The sequence below is a fragment of the Abramis brama genome (assembly GCF_963993115.1).
Source record: "Abramis brama genome assembly, chromosome: 20".
In the NCBI taxonomy this organism is placed as follows: domain Eukaryota; kingdom Metazoa; phylum Chordata; class Actinopteri; order Cypriniformes; family Leuciscidae; genus Abramis; species Abramis brama.
In genome coordinates this window covers 32,990,346-33,005,919 of record NC_139982.1, presented here as the reverse complement: position 1 = coordinate 33,005,919, position 15,574 = coordinate 32,990,346, and the positions used below count along the sequence as shown (strand labels likewise).

Here is a 15,574-nt window from a genome sequence, read left to right as displayed (position 1 = left end):
TTGTTGGTGCCAGACGGGCCGGTCTGAGTATTTCACAATCTGCTCAGTTACTGGGATTTTCACGCACAACCATTTCTAGGGTTTACAAAGAATGGTGTGAAAAGGGAAAAACATCCAGTATGCGGCAGTCCTGTGGGCGAAAATGCCTTGTTGATGCTAGAAGTCAGAGGAGAATGGGCCGACTGATTCAAGCTGATAGAAGAGCAACTTTGACTGAAATAACCACTCGTTACAACCGAGGTATGCAGCAAAGCATTTGTGAAGCTACAACACGCACAACCTTGAGGCGGATGGGCTACAACAGCAGAAGACCCCACCGGGTACCACTCATCTCCACTACAAATAGGAAAAAGAGGCTACAATTTGCACGAGCTCACCAAAATTGGACAGTTGAAGACTGGGAAAATGTTGCCTGGTCTGATGAGTCTCGATTTCTGTTGAGACATTCAGATGGTAGAGTCAGAATTTGGCGTAAACAGAATGAGAACATGGATCCATCATGCCTTGTTACCACTGTGCAGGCGGGTGGTGGTGGTGTAATGGTGTGGGGGATGTTTTCTTGGCACACTTTAGGCCCCTTAGTGCCAATTGGGCATCGTTTAAATGCCACGGCCTACCTGAGCATTGTTTCTGACCATGTCCATCCCTTTATGACCACCATGTACCCATCCTCTGATGGCTACTTCCAGCAGGATAATGCACCATGTCACAAAGCTCGAATCATTTCAAATTGGTTTCTTGAACATGACAATGAGTTTACTGTACTAAAATGGCCCCCACAGTCACCAGATCTCAACCCAGAGCATCTTTGGGATGTGGTGGAACGGGAGCTTCGTGCCCTGGATGTGCATCCCACAAATCTCCATCAACTGCAAGATGCTATCCTATCAATATGGGCCAACATTTCTAAAGAATGCTTTCAGCACCTTGTTGAATCAATGCCACGTAGAATTAAGGCAGTTCTGAAGGCGAAAGGGGGTCAAACACAGTATTAGTATGGTGTTCCTAATAATCCTTTAGGTGAGTGTATGTACATGGCGGTACAATTTAGGAAAGTGCTTGAAGCTTTGAAATAAGCTCCACAACTTTAGATCTCTTCCCACCAGAGAAAGGAATGTCATACACATTTTCAAAGAAATTGAAGACGGATGTGAGTTGGACTTTTTGGAAAGATTCAGCTTTTCACATCAGAACTGTGAGTGTAAATTTCAACTTACAAATACAAATGTTAAAATGACAAGTTCTCACACTCAGATTTTCAACCTCTCGAGTTAAGCTACTGATTTACCTCCATAGTTTTGGATCACTGCATTTAATTTGAGAATGTACATTCAGAATGAAACATCCAGCATGATCGAGTAAACAGTCACTACTGTGAGCAGCAAAAACAGCCTCCCCTGGGTCCTAATGCCCATTCTCTAATAAATAAAATGAAAATACACAAATAACCTTAAGACACTTGGCCAAAATTAGTTTAAAAATATCTGCAAAAATCTAATATCATGCATACCTAAACAACAAAACAAAATTAAAACAGTACAGTTTTATGCAAATCAGAGTCATATAATTTAATAACATCACAAAGGGCTTGTACAGAAAACTGACAAACAAAAATAAAGCTAACATAAAAGGACAATTAAGTTGTTTACCGGCTTAATGTCCAAGAGATAAGCCAGGGCTGACTTTGTACTGCATTCGGCCCAGCCTGTGCTCCTTCCTGTAATTGTCATAATAATTGTTTGAAGAGCTCTGTAACATGAATCTGCAGTATAATATAAGAAAAACACAAAATATAATGACATTTTTCATGGCTGGTGTAATGGCTGACTTTAAACTCTCTGAACTATTAAAACTAATGGTGTCCACTGAAAGAAAAACAACATTTTGACAGAACGAGTAAAGTAGCCTCTACCTTCACTCTCATTATCAGCTGACACGACCAGAGGATTTTTCACTCTGTTCATTTTTCAATTAACACATCCTTTTTGAGATGGAGACGTACTCGATTGTCGAAGTCAATCAAATTGTTACCGTTACCTTGATAAATCATGTTATTATTTAAGGGCATTTAACAAAACATCAATGCATTCTGTTGTTTAATGAAAGAGAGGCGACAGATAGCAGTGAAAGTGGTAACGTTACCACAGCGTTTTATCAGACATCATGCCATTTGCAACAAATCAAACAAAGAAAAACAAAACTCATTAAAAATGAGTTCTCTCTAGAAAGTGAGGGACAAACCTACCAAAGTCTATGAGGAGAAATAATCATTTGTGAAGCACTAACGGTAACTATCAGATGCGGTTGTCCAACACTGCCTCTCGCGTCTGCGGAAAACACACGTACACAGTAGAGGTCGCTGACTGAAGGCACATTTGACCGTCTAAAAAAATAACAATAATAAAATACATTTGACAATTTATATTTGACAATTTCTAATAAAAAATGAATCGAAATACCGTGTGCATCCTAGTCATCCATCGATGGAAAAAGAGGTGCGAAAGTTGCTTCTTGAGGCGCGGAGTGACGTTACATCAATGTGATGATAGTTAACACATATTGTGTTGGACACACTGTTGTTTCTCTCTCTCTTTTTCTTTTTACACATGATCAACTTAAAATGACACAAAATGTGTTAAAATAGCCATAACACAAAAAATGTGTTATTAATTATGAGTGTGGAGTGTGGTAGTTCGTCTCATTGAATTCATTCACTTCAGCATGTCTGATCAGATCTGATCTTGTTGTTTTCTCAGATATTGAAAACCGTTCTGCTGCATCATATTTTTGTGGTGTTTTATGGTGCGTAATTTTAAACACAAATTTTTTTACCTTATTTTAATTATTCTCAGGTTAGGTAAAGTAAGTCAAATCTGTCCTAAATAATAAGCATTTTAATTTCCATATATTTAGATCACAGAAGACTTCTCCGTGCTCAGTTCAGCTCAATCTTGTGTTATACAGAGACTTATGGCAGAAGAGCTTCTTAATTTTAATTATATATTTTTTTTTTTGTTAAATACAGGTGAACTAGTTTACATAAAAGATACAAATAAAAGTAAATCAAAACCAAATAATTTACCAGCTTTTCTCTTTATGAGACGCAATGGCATTTCACACCGGAGACGTCCTGGTGAATCCGCGTCTGATGGACACAATCTCTCCAGCTCTTTTAAAGTCCATCAACTTTCTGCCATCTTCAGTAATCTCCTCCTGGAAACTCTCTATAACTGGTTCATTAAAGCCTTCGCCTCTTCGTCCTCCTTCTTCTGGACCTTTTCTTCAGCGCTGTATCTTCTGTGTCTCGTCCGCAACACGTCGACGGTAATGATTGCATTCTTCTTCTTTCTTTGGCAAAGCTCTTTCTAATACATTTTCAATTTCTCTCTACTCTGCCATTTGCTTAATAAATGCTTACAACATTCAGTGTGGTGTTTTTCTTTATAAACCATTTTCTCAATAAATGATTTTACAACAACAACCATTATAGTTGACTCCAATACATAATTGCTTCATACACAAAAAGGCATATTTATAATAGAAAAATGTGTGTTCTGACACCGTTCATGCCGGAGGCGTTCCCCTAGTGTCTCGTTCCCCTTCTCAGGGAACCGTGATTACATTCGTAACCCGAGACGTTTCTCTTACATACCTGTCTTCATGTGTTGATTCGCGCTCTCCAGTGACGACACCAGCTGATTAAATATGTAGAGCACTGAGAAGAAGACTAATAGCGCGCAGACGAACAACATATGAAGATACCTCTGTGTTTTATAACTAAAAGAGCAGCCATGGAGATGTAAATCGAGATGGGTCTGTCTGCGGACTGCAAGACTGGGGGCGTAACTTGAAAGGGGCGTAACTTGAAGGAGGCGTAACTTGAAGTTGTCCAAATCACAACCGAATCACACGAGATGTCAGTAGAACGAGATTTTGTTGGCAAGATGGCAGCTCGTTCAGAGACCATGTCAGAGACCACGGTAAGAATATTTTCCACAGATAACTGTTTAAATTGAACTGTATAAGAAATGTTCATACAGTAACACATTTTTCTACTGTTTCTGGAGTTGATAATCTATTAAAAGTTTTTATTTATTTAAAACTAATCCGTCATCGCTTGGCGTTGTTAAGTATTTTACTGGCTGGCGTGGTAATAATAAATGCTCTCGGAATTGGCGTAAAACGACTTTCCTTGGTATAAAATGTACATGAACACCCTCCAATTTCGAACTTGAATGCAATGAGCTCGAGATCACGATTTCAAAAGTTGTAAATATCACATTTCTGATAGCATGTGAAAGCAACATAACTATTGGCGGGCAATAAGAATAAGCTAGCTAGTCAGGGTAAACATTAGGGTAATTTGGGAGCTCACTCTGTAACATGCAACGTGTAATGTTATTTATTTCCCCTCACACATCGCTGCATTCAGAATAATGCACGTTTCTTAGTGGTGATTACTTGAGTGCCACTTGTCAATCTGTGTCCTGAAGATGCCAGCAACACAACACATAAGATGGACCCTGGAGTGGTCACTTGCCATTATTAAAATGTAAATGCATGTTGTACATAGATGTTTCCTAATTTATTATTTTCTGTATAAGTTTATGATTGTTTCCTCTGCGATTTGTGTGCAGCTGTTGTGCTTTTGAGTGACGATTCTACATTTGTGTGGGCCACAGTTATGATTCAAGTCAAGGTTCTAGTGCTAAAATTATTTTAATCATCATAATATAACATTCACTTCTACATTAGACTAATGCTTTTTGTTTTAGGCAATAAGTGTTTCTTTTCATTTCTGAATTGTCTTGTTGTGGGGTGGCACACCACTACTAAAATTAATATTGAGGAAAAAGTTCATATTAAAAAAAAGAAAGAAATGCAAACATGTTTTACACTTAAACCTTTCTTTTCTTTTGTCAACAGGTGTGGTAAACTGGAACTCCTTTTCAGAGGAGTATAAAAGGACCTACCGCATTCCCTATCTGGGGCCTGTTTCAGAAAGGAGGTTAAGTGAAAACTCTGAGTATGTTAACCCTGAAATGAGGGAAACTCTGAGTTTTCTGTTTCAGAATGGGAGGTATGTTAAACCTGAGAAAGCAGAGTAAGTCAAGCCCGTTTCTGAAAGAGAGGTAACTTATACTCAGAGTCAGTTACCATGGCAACTTACTCTGTGAACCTAACCTGGTCGGGAGCAGGTTTTCTTCTGTAAACCCAGAGTTTCTTTTGGTCTCCTCCCCTTTTTTAAAGAGGAAGTGGTGTTTAAACACCTCATTCATTCTTTCAGTACATTTTTATTAATACAATTAATCTTTTATTAATAAATAAAATGTTGCTATTTTTACTGCAGTTTTAAAAAATAAATAAGATGAAGTCTATATAACTCCTTAACTGGCAACTGAAAATACAGTAGTAGATTATTTACATTCTAAACAATTAAGAATATCTGTTTAAACTTTGATTATATCGGCTACTCCACATAAAAATGTGAAATAATCAGAATGTGTAGATTGTTTGATGTGTAGACACATAATATTATATATTAATATAGACTTGTATTTGTCACATGATTTCTTGGGTGTGCCTGATTAAGGTGATCACCTGTATCTATTTAAAGTTGACTTCACTATTACATTAACATTGAGCCTGATGAAGACCTGAGGGTCGAAACGTTGCTTGAGCTTGAATAGCTTGAATAAACTCTTTTGGAGCAGTAATTTTCAGTGTGCGGACTTCACACTTCTTTATTTTGTTTATATCATTTAGTTGTCCTGCACCTGCGCCCAATTTGGGTGTTTGGGATGTGCACACCATCTTTGTATTTTACATTAAAAATATACCTTTTAAAAATGTGTGTTAAATATACAGTATTGTTATATAGTCTAATGCAATTACATCAGATTTTACTTTAAATTACAGAAGAATTAAGAGTAATCCCTTTCATTAAATTACAGTATTAATGTTCTAATACTGTAAAATTACAGTAATAATGTTTGTACTGGTGAGAAATATGAAGACCTCTTTTTGTCTGGCGCTGTTGCCATGGTGACTCATAATATCTGCGCTCCATTGATAATGGCTTTTTATAGTTGTGGTGCACGCGCCTAACTCAAGAGTAGTTCAACTCAGAGTTGATTGAACTAACTAATTTCAGCTGTTCTGTAACCGAAAACTCAGAGTTTCTCATCTCAGGGTAAGTCAACTCAGAGTTTAAGTTTTGACTCAGAGTTGGTTGAACCTCCTTTCTGAAACAGGCCCCTGATCTCCCGTTGCATTCAATGCGATGATTTGTACAAAGACTGTGAAGGATACTGGGCAAGTGGACAAAGAGGAAAACTTCAAGGGTTCTACTCTGAAAATGATTTTGCTGGATACTGCTGCATGGACTGTTTTTATGTGGCTGGAGGCACAATATGATTTTCTATGACAATATTAGTGCCAGAAATTGTGGATTGCCACAATTGTGTTGCCTTTCAATAAAAAAATAAATTTGTGATAAGTTTGCTTGTAGTTAATTTGTCTCAAAGTATCATAAGATATTTGACAGTAGTGCATTTAGCGGTTTATTAGTGTTGTCAAAAATTCATTTGTCAGCACATCAGGCAATATGACATGAACAGATGTTTAAATTTATTTATTTAAAACATGAAAAGATGTTTAACAATATTTATTATAAAAAAATGTTTTAGACAAAGCACAATTTCAAAAGAATTGCTATATTAGTACTTACTCCACAGTAGTTGAGGTGGGACAATTAGAAAAAAACAATACATTGCAATATGTTTTCTAGCAATACATTATCAATACCTTGGCATTAATGCATATTGAAACTTGCTTTACTGAATACAGACAAAAACAGGCATTTTGAAGATGTCATCTCAAAGGTTTATGTTCATGAACAGGTAAGAGTCAGTTTAGTTTATTTGAATATGTTCAGTTAAACTTGTGCGAGATCGATTAAAAAGCATACGGAACTAATCGCATACTTTAATCAATCTCGCGGTCATTTGATGTCATCTCGTCATATCGCGGAAGTGGGCGTAACTTGAAGTGACGTGACGTAACTTGAAGGGGCGTGACTTGTGGCGTGACGTAACTTGAAGGGGCGTAACGTAACTTGAAGGGGCGTAACTTGAAGTGACGTAACTCGAAGGGGCGTAACTTGAAGTGGGCGTAACTTGAAGTCTTGCGGGGTGCAGACAGATTCTATTGTGTAAATCAGGCGTGCTCATGAATATTAATGAGGTGCTTCGAAAACTTCCTGGAGCCTTCAGTCACGTGACCACGTTTTGTCCAGTAAAGGGTAGTCTCGCGTAGCCAGACCTTCAGACTGACGGCTGAAGGTCTGGAATTCATAGCAGCTTTCTTTGGCCAAGGCCCGCCCATAAGGCCGTTTGACCGACATGTCAAACAACCAATTACAGTTCGTTTCGTTCAGCGTCACGTTTCGGGGCGTGGAAATGTCCCCACAACAACAGACCGGCGTGCAACAAGTCAGTCAGCATAGAAAATCAAAGAAGGAGAAGAAAACAAGCAGTAAGTCATTGATCTGTTCGTGCACGTATAACAATGGCGTCTGCATTACCACATCTTTTAGCTGATCTTGATAAATGCTCATTGTCACTCATGTAAACACAACAGTTTTTCTTCCGCAATCACACGTCTGCGCTTTGTTTCCCGGCGGACCGAAAATAAACGCGACACTCGCGCCCCCCGGAAATCCGATAAAATTCAACCAATCAAATGACGACTTCAACATTCCTGAAGTGTTTCCAATTAAGTGTACCATATGCATCAGACGTTTAGCCAACGTTCCGTGGGCGTGACGTCTGAGGCTGAGACTAAGTAAAGGGTTGAGGAGCCGACCAATAAAAAGTTCCCAGCATGCTCCTCTCATGAATATGATTAAATACTCGCTGATTCTGCAATATATGGTCATATCTACACACTACTATCATTACATATAGAGAAACTAACTTATATCACTGATGACAATATGCAGCAAATGTTAAAAGAAAAGCAGAGACTTTAGTTTGTAACCAGCGCACAGAAAGCCTGTAGCTTGAATAGGAACAAATCAATGTACTATCATTCACTGATCCATCTGGTTTTGACACTATGATGATTGGTCTGATCACGCGTGTGCGTGAAATGTGCAGCCACTGTTACGACTGAACACATTGACCTTCTGATCCACAGAGCCAGATATTACAGAGGACATGATACAATGGTTGGATTACATTAGCATGATAAATGAAAGTTCAAAATATAATTCTCATAGTTAAATTCATTTGGTATGGATGATTGTAAACTCAGGCAATGGGAGAAAAGAAGTTTAATGATACTTTGAATCAATTGAATCACTTGTTTCATGAACTGATTCAGTGATTCTCAGCGCCACTCTGGCGACTCCTGCTGGTCAGAACTGTGTAATTACAAGCAGAAACACACATGAAAACACCTTTTACACACACACTGCTAATGTTTAATTGAAGCTTTAATCAATTTAATGCATTTAACTTTTTCTAGCTTTATAATATTTGTTATTGTATTAAATTGTAGGGTTTGTTTCGTTCGTTTTATAGACAGCTTGATTAAACAGAACAATAAGAGACTTTTAAATACAACTCTTTCTTTTTATTATATAAATCTGTCACAAAATGTGTAACATTTTTACACACATCAATCATTGGTGAGCTATATGCTTAAAGGGATAGTTCACTTTGAAATTAAATTTTGGTATGTTTTAGCTTACCTCAAGGGCATCCAAGATGTAGGTGTCTTTGTTTCCGCAGTAGTTTCAATTTTGATATTTTTAGGTCAAACCGTTCTTGTCTGTCAGTCGTATAATGCAGGTCTAGGGGTGTGCCATATCATACCGTCCACGATAATACCGGTATAAATTTTTACATGATAAAAAAGTGTCATATTGCGATATCACTGATATGGCGCATTACGTTCCCTAGCACGCACAACAACAACACCTGTCTGAGCGCGAGAGCAGCAAGTCAGCCTCCAATGACGATTTAGTACCTAAAAAGGAGCTACTTCAAAAGTATTTTAATAATTCCCACTGGTCTACCACTTATAATGCGGGAAATTCCCCCGCAAACACTGATTTTACCAACCGCGTGAGTGTTAAGCGGTGCCGCGTCTTCTCTCTCTCGCTCTCAAAATGGGTTGCACAAGTCAAGCGTCAATACCACACTCTTGTGTTTAGCAGTCAGGACATGACGGAATCTTTTGTCACTTGCATCGTAACTAAAGTTTAGCATTTTCACTTCTTTTTAAGTCTCATCAGTTTAAACATTTGCGATTTTAAACTACTCTCGCGCGCTCTCTGAGAGATGTTTACTCTGCGTGCATACAGTAAAGCCGCCTCACAAACAGCTCGCGAGTAACAAAAGTTATTTTTCGCGGATTAAATCGCTTTAACAGGGGAAAAAACACGCAAAATTGTGTAAAAATCCCGGTCATGGTTAGTGTATTCGTAAACAGTCGGTTATGTCTGAAATAACCATAAAACGCGCGTGACAGTGTGACAGACAGTATAACAGTAATGGATCCGGGCACTAGCTCTAAAAGTGACAGCAGCCATACAGTATGTGTCTGTCATTAATGTTGTCGTCAAAACAACAAAAGATAGCTTTCATTGTAAGGAATCAGAATTAATAGCCTATGTATTTAATTTAGTCAGGACTCAGGACTAGTGTTATTTTACATTTGATTACCTTATTCAGTTTCTGTAGTATTTCTGAATAGTGTTAGACGGACCTACTCAAAAACTTTTATCTTTATTTGTATCTTTATTATTTTGTATATATTTTTTGCTACTTTTTTCAATTTAATTCAAAGATTGAAATCAAGCTTCCTTGTGTTGTGTAAACTCTTAAAAACAAAATTACCCAATTGTAAAAACACAATGAGTGAGCAAACATTTTGGTGAGATAAATATAATAATAAAAAAAAAAATCTACATTTTTTTTATATCGTCATAAATATCATTATCGCAAATATTCTTGAAATATCGTGATATAATTTTGAGGCTATATCGCCCACCCCTATGCAGGTCTATGGTTACTGTCTCAAAGAGCATGCACAGAGTCCAAATTAAAACAATTCCCCATCGTAAGTACACATTGATGGCCTAAGACACGAAACGAGCGGTTTGTGTGAGAAAACGAACAGTATTTATAACAGTATTTCGTTTTCTCACACAAACCGCTCGTTTCGTGTCTTAGGCCATCAATGTGTACTTACGATGGGGAATTGTTTAATTTGGACGATGGGGAATTGTTTTAATTTGGACGATGGGGAATTGTTTTAATTTGGACGATGGGGAATTGTTTTAATTTGGACGATGGGGAATTGTTTTAATTTGGACTCTGTGCTTGCTCTTTCGTGACCATAGACCTGCATTAAATGACTGACAGACAAGAACAGTTTGACCTAAAAATATCAAAATTGAAACTACTGCGGAAAAAAAGACACCTACATCTTGGATGCCCTTGAGGTAAGCTAAAACATACCAAAATTTAATTTCAAAGTGAACTATCCCTTTAATGTATATTTGAAGTAATGAGTTTAGGTAAGAGGCAGCAGAGCCAGGGGTTGTTCTGTAGGCAAACGCCAGAGACTTGAATTTGATGCGAGCGGCAACTGGCAACCAGTGCAATTCTGTGAGGATTCAGTATTAAGGTTAATAATAATAAAGCTCATTTATGTCACTTTTTGTCAACAAACTGTGGCTTCAAACCTTTCATCACAAACAGAACCTATGCACTTTTCCACTGTTAATGCTCATAAGAAGAGAAATGTCAATCATACAGCATCATAGAGAGCATGTTATTACACTATATGTGTTCATCAGAGAAATGTCATGTTGAAGGAGGAATGAAAGCTGACAGACACAAGCAGAAGCTCAGCATTCACTTTACTCAACTATACCGTCTTCTTCCACACAGCTCTTACATCAGTTGAACATGTGAACACATCAGCGCCACCTAGTGGACATGAATATTATAGCAATGCACTGGAGAGAGAACACAACAAGAAAGTTCAACAATAACACAATTATGAAGAATAAAACAACAGTACAAATGCAAACAAACCAGCATTCAGTAAATCACATGTGCAGTAAAGCATATGATGATAATGGCCTGATTTTGAGACTATTTCTAATGTTTTGAGAACATCATAAAAAACAGATAACATTGAACGAACGGTCTGTTAATGTTACTGAAAGAACGTTTGTTCATAACTTTGAGAGAAACGTGTTTGCTGGGTATAAAACACTGGTTAAAACTTTGATCATATAACTGACACTTGTCTGGTGCTCCTGTGGGGTTTAATCGTGTAACAGATATACAAAATGGATAACAATATATTATTTATAAAATAATATAGTCAAGTAATATAGACTATATAGACTAATATAGTTTAGTTGAAGCACGTCTTCCTAATATAAAAGCAGTTCTATAGAGAAAACAAGAATTCTGTCACTTTTAAGACTATGGCCCTATCTTACACCCGGCACAATGCAGCGCCTCGCGCGACCAAGTGTTTTCTGCTAGTTTCAGTCCGACGCAGTTTTCATTCTCTCGTCCTGCGCCACGCTGTTTAAAGGAACACGCCACCGTTTAAATAGGGCTTATTCAGAGTCTCCCCACATTTAGATACTGTAGGTGGGCAATGCATTTTTGTCTCAGTGCATTGTCTTAGTCTGGGTGCAGAGATATCACGCAACACCTTAATACTAATACCAGCTAATATTCACGCCGGTATGTTGATGGAAGTTGTGGGATTTCAGGTGTTGCGTGATATCTCTGCGCCCCAGTAGCAGTGCTTCGCCTGTGCTTCACCCCAATATCTCAAGTCAATATCTGCCTAGGAAATCGCCTAGTCTTAATCTGCATTGCTATTTGTAGTCGTTGTGAATACGCAGGCCACAAGAAGTAATTAGGTTGTTTTTTTTGGATCACTTTTACTCACGACATGCTATCCGGCAACAAAGGATTCCATTCATTATGCTAAGCTAAGCTAGCGGCGGCGCTGCCAGACTAAGACAATGCATTCACTGAGACGAAAATAGCAAATGCATTTGCGCCCATTTGTTCGTCCATGGTCGTGCTGGTTCGAGCGCAACTGGCATTTAAAGGGAATGGGAGACGACACTCTTATTGGTTTAATGCATGTAAATCTCAAAACACACCCATTACTCATGAGAATAGGGACGACCCTTTTAGGCCAGCGCCGGGAGCACCGACCATTTCTCCCAATTTACTACCATAACATTCACTATCATATTCTCTTCTGATGTCGGCCTCTGACAGTGAAATATGTCAGTGAGTGTATGATGGAGCTCATATGATCAACAGTAAACACTCACACTGACCTGATATAAACACACATGTGATCAACAGTAAACACACACACTGACCTGATATAAACACACATATGATTGATCTGATGATTATGTGAGGCTGAACTACAATACACAACATTATTCAGCATTATTCAGCATTATTCACTGAGTTCACTGAGGCTGATTCATGTCAAGTAATAAATTATCCATAGACTGGGACCTGGGAATTACTTTATCTTCATCTTCAGGAGGAGGATGTCTTGTTTTGGATCTTATTCGTCTGACAAGCCGTGAATAATCATCTCCTGTGTGAGGCGTGGAGCAGAACAAAACATCTTCATCTTTATGTGACCCATCTAGTGGACCTGTGTGAGATGATGTGGAGCAGAACAACAAAACATCCGTCAGAAACTGAATAATATCGTGTCGTGAATCTGTCAGTCTGTACCTTTAACTTTAATTGTATGAAGTATCAATAATTCAACATGTTTTACACTCATCATAATAAAGTTTACATGTATATTATGTAGAGGATATGTGGGATAATTGTTCATTTCTGTCCATTGTTGTATAGACACAAACTGTGAAGTTTTCATCACAAACAAAACTTGTGCACTTTTCCACTGTTAATGTTCATAAGAAGAGAAATGTCAATCATACAGCATCATAGAGAGCATGTTATTACACTATATGTGTTCATCAGTCAGAGAAACTCAACAATAACACAATTATGAAGAATAAAACAAAAAGTGCAATATGATTTTGAGAAGTCACCATAAAAACTCAGTTCATCAAAGAAATGCACTAAGAATGTTTTACTTGCGTTCCCATTAAGATATGAAACATTAAAAACATTAAGAGAACGTTCAATATTATCGTTCTTCAAACATTATGGGAACGTTACTTATGAATATTGAATATTCTGAAACAAGTAGCAAAAATAAAATAAAAAAACGTTAGATGAACATCCACCTGAAACGTTTCAGAATAAAAGCTCCATTAATGATGTATAAATAATATTTAGTGCTGATGTTCTGAGGACATTATTAAACACCAGATAACTCTGAACAAATGTGTAATGTGATTTAAATAATGACAGAAAATATTACAAACTGTGAGACGATGTGGAGATTATGATTGTTTGCCTCAGATCTGTCTATCAGTGCCTTTATAAATGTGTGTAATGCAAAACCACTGATGGAGAAAACAAGCATTTGTGGACTTTACACTCAGAAGAGAAACTGACCTGCATCAAAACTAATCAGAAAATCCACTGTGGGTCTCATAAGAGGAACAAGAAGTGAACGTGACTCTTCCCATTCAGAGCTACTCGAGGATGACTGTGAGAAGGCTGAAATGAAAAGCTCAGTTAGTTTAAGATTATGAATAAATGCTTTAATAATTTCATATATATGTAATGCATACGTCCACTGGATGCTGTCTCTGCTGCTGTAACTTCATCCTCATGTTTAATGCCGAAACCCAGTGTGTGATCATCCTCCAGTGTCTTGAGATCAGAGTTGTCAAGTTTAGAGTTTTTAACTGTGAAGAAACAGCGAACACAATAATCAAAAGTATTTTACACATTAATCATAATAAAGTTTCAAGTTATATTGCCACAAAATGAAGCACAAAACTCATAAAAAAGAAAAATAAATGTCAACAAACAAAAGGCCTGATGTGTGTAAACGCTGTAAACATGTTATTATATAAATGTTAGAAATGCAAATCCACTGATAGAGAAAACAAGCGTTTGTGGGATTGTGAAGCTGACCTGTCGACTCGTGAACAGGAGAAGAGTCTCTCGGGCGTTTCCCTCTAACGGAGACTGAAGTGAAAAGTTCAGTCAGTTTAAGATTATAAATAAATGCTTTTAATAATGTCAAATACTAGTGTAAATAATGCATACTTCTACGGTGCACTGCGATAATATGATCCTCATGTTTAATGCCGTAGAAACCCAGTGTGTGATCATCCTCCAGTGTGTTGAAGCGGTAGCAAAGAATAGTGTCTAGAAACATGAGGAACAGAGAACACACACACACACACACACACACATACACACACACAATATCAGAGAGCGATGTTTTCCTTATTTATTTGTGCTTTCTGAATTATGTTATTTATTTGCTAACGTCTCAATCTCAGGCTTCCCAATTTATAGGAGTCTACATCTGAATGCAGATCTTTCTTTGTTAACATCACAATCTCCTTCACATATGTTCGCTAATGCACACAGAAGACTGAAGTGTTGGACTTACGTTGGTCTTCAGGAATGAGTTTTCTCTTTAACTCCTGCACTGTGGTGTTCCTGAACTCCTCTTCTGAATTCGCCACAGAAACTCTTGTTCCCACGTGTCCTTTGACCAAATGTGTAAAGTAGATCTGGAAACTCATGTTGAATGTGCTCGAACTTTAACTATATTCCCTCAGGATCTAGTAGTAACTGCACTGATGCTCACAGTGATGATAGTTTCACTTCCTCCGTTTAAACTCGCCGGTGTGTGTGTGTGTGTGTTTGTGTGTGTGTGTGTGTGTGTGTGTGTGAGAGAGTGTGAGAGTGTCCAAACCCTCTTGTCTTTGAAGAGCTTTATTCTTGCACACACAGACATCAGAGTTTTGACATCAGATGCTCCTCAACAGATATTCTACTGACTATAAGGAACTTGGCAACTACAAGTCAACTTATTCTCCTAACCCGAACCCTAACACCTAACCCTAACCAAGGATGTAGTGGAGGCTAAACGCACGAAAACGCCGTTTGCGCACCTCCCAAAATTCGGAAATAGCATTTACCCACCTCCAATTTGCGTTTATCCACCGCTAAATTTCAAGTTATTTGAGCGGACTTAGCTTTTCCAGTGCGTGATCGCCGATCGGTACATGATTCGAGCATTTGGGCCGTTAACAACAGAACTGAGCAGAGAGCGCAGAGCGCCCACACACACACACACACACACACACACACACACACGGAACAAAGAGAATGGCGCACACACGGAGCGGAAAAGTTTCCTTCTGTTATGACAGCAATCTGAGAGGCCGCACAGATACACCGATGCACAAGCAGTTAATGGGGGATCACAAGACCATTGTCCACCTGAGTAGCCTCTGTAAGCTTAAATTGTGTGATTTAATTAAAGTTGACAAGATGGCGCCTGTGATTCATTCGGCATGCCGTCGGTCTCTGTTTGTCTTTTATGTTTTAGT

The 15,574-nt window shown here is 38.1% G+C and overlaps 1 protein-coding gene across 1 annotated transcript; it reads right to left on the bottom strand.

Moving 5' to 3' along the window:
- Positions 1–10,916: 10,916 nt before the first annotated feature.
- Positions 10,917–14,761, bottom strand: LOC311071031 (uncharacterized protein; the record flags this gene model as incomplete). The annotated part of the gene is made up of 6 exons (XM_084095243.1): positions 10,917–12,729; positions 13,611–13,715; positions 13,790–13,906; positions 14,139–14,192; positions 14,274–14,375; positions 14,626–14,761. The coding sequence occupies 6 exons, from the start codon at positions 14,759–14,761 to the stop codon at positions 12,536–12,538; spliced, it is 708 nt and encodes a 235-aa protein (XP_083951369.1). The 3' UTR covers positions 10,917–12,535.
- Positions 14,762–15,574: the final 813 nt, after the last annotated feature.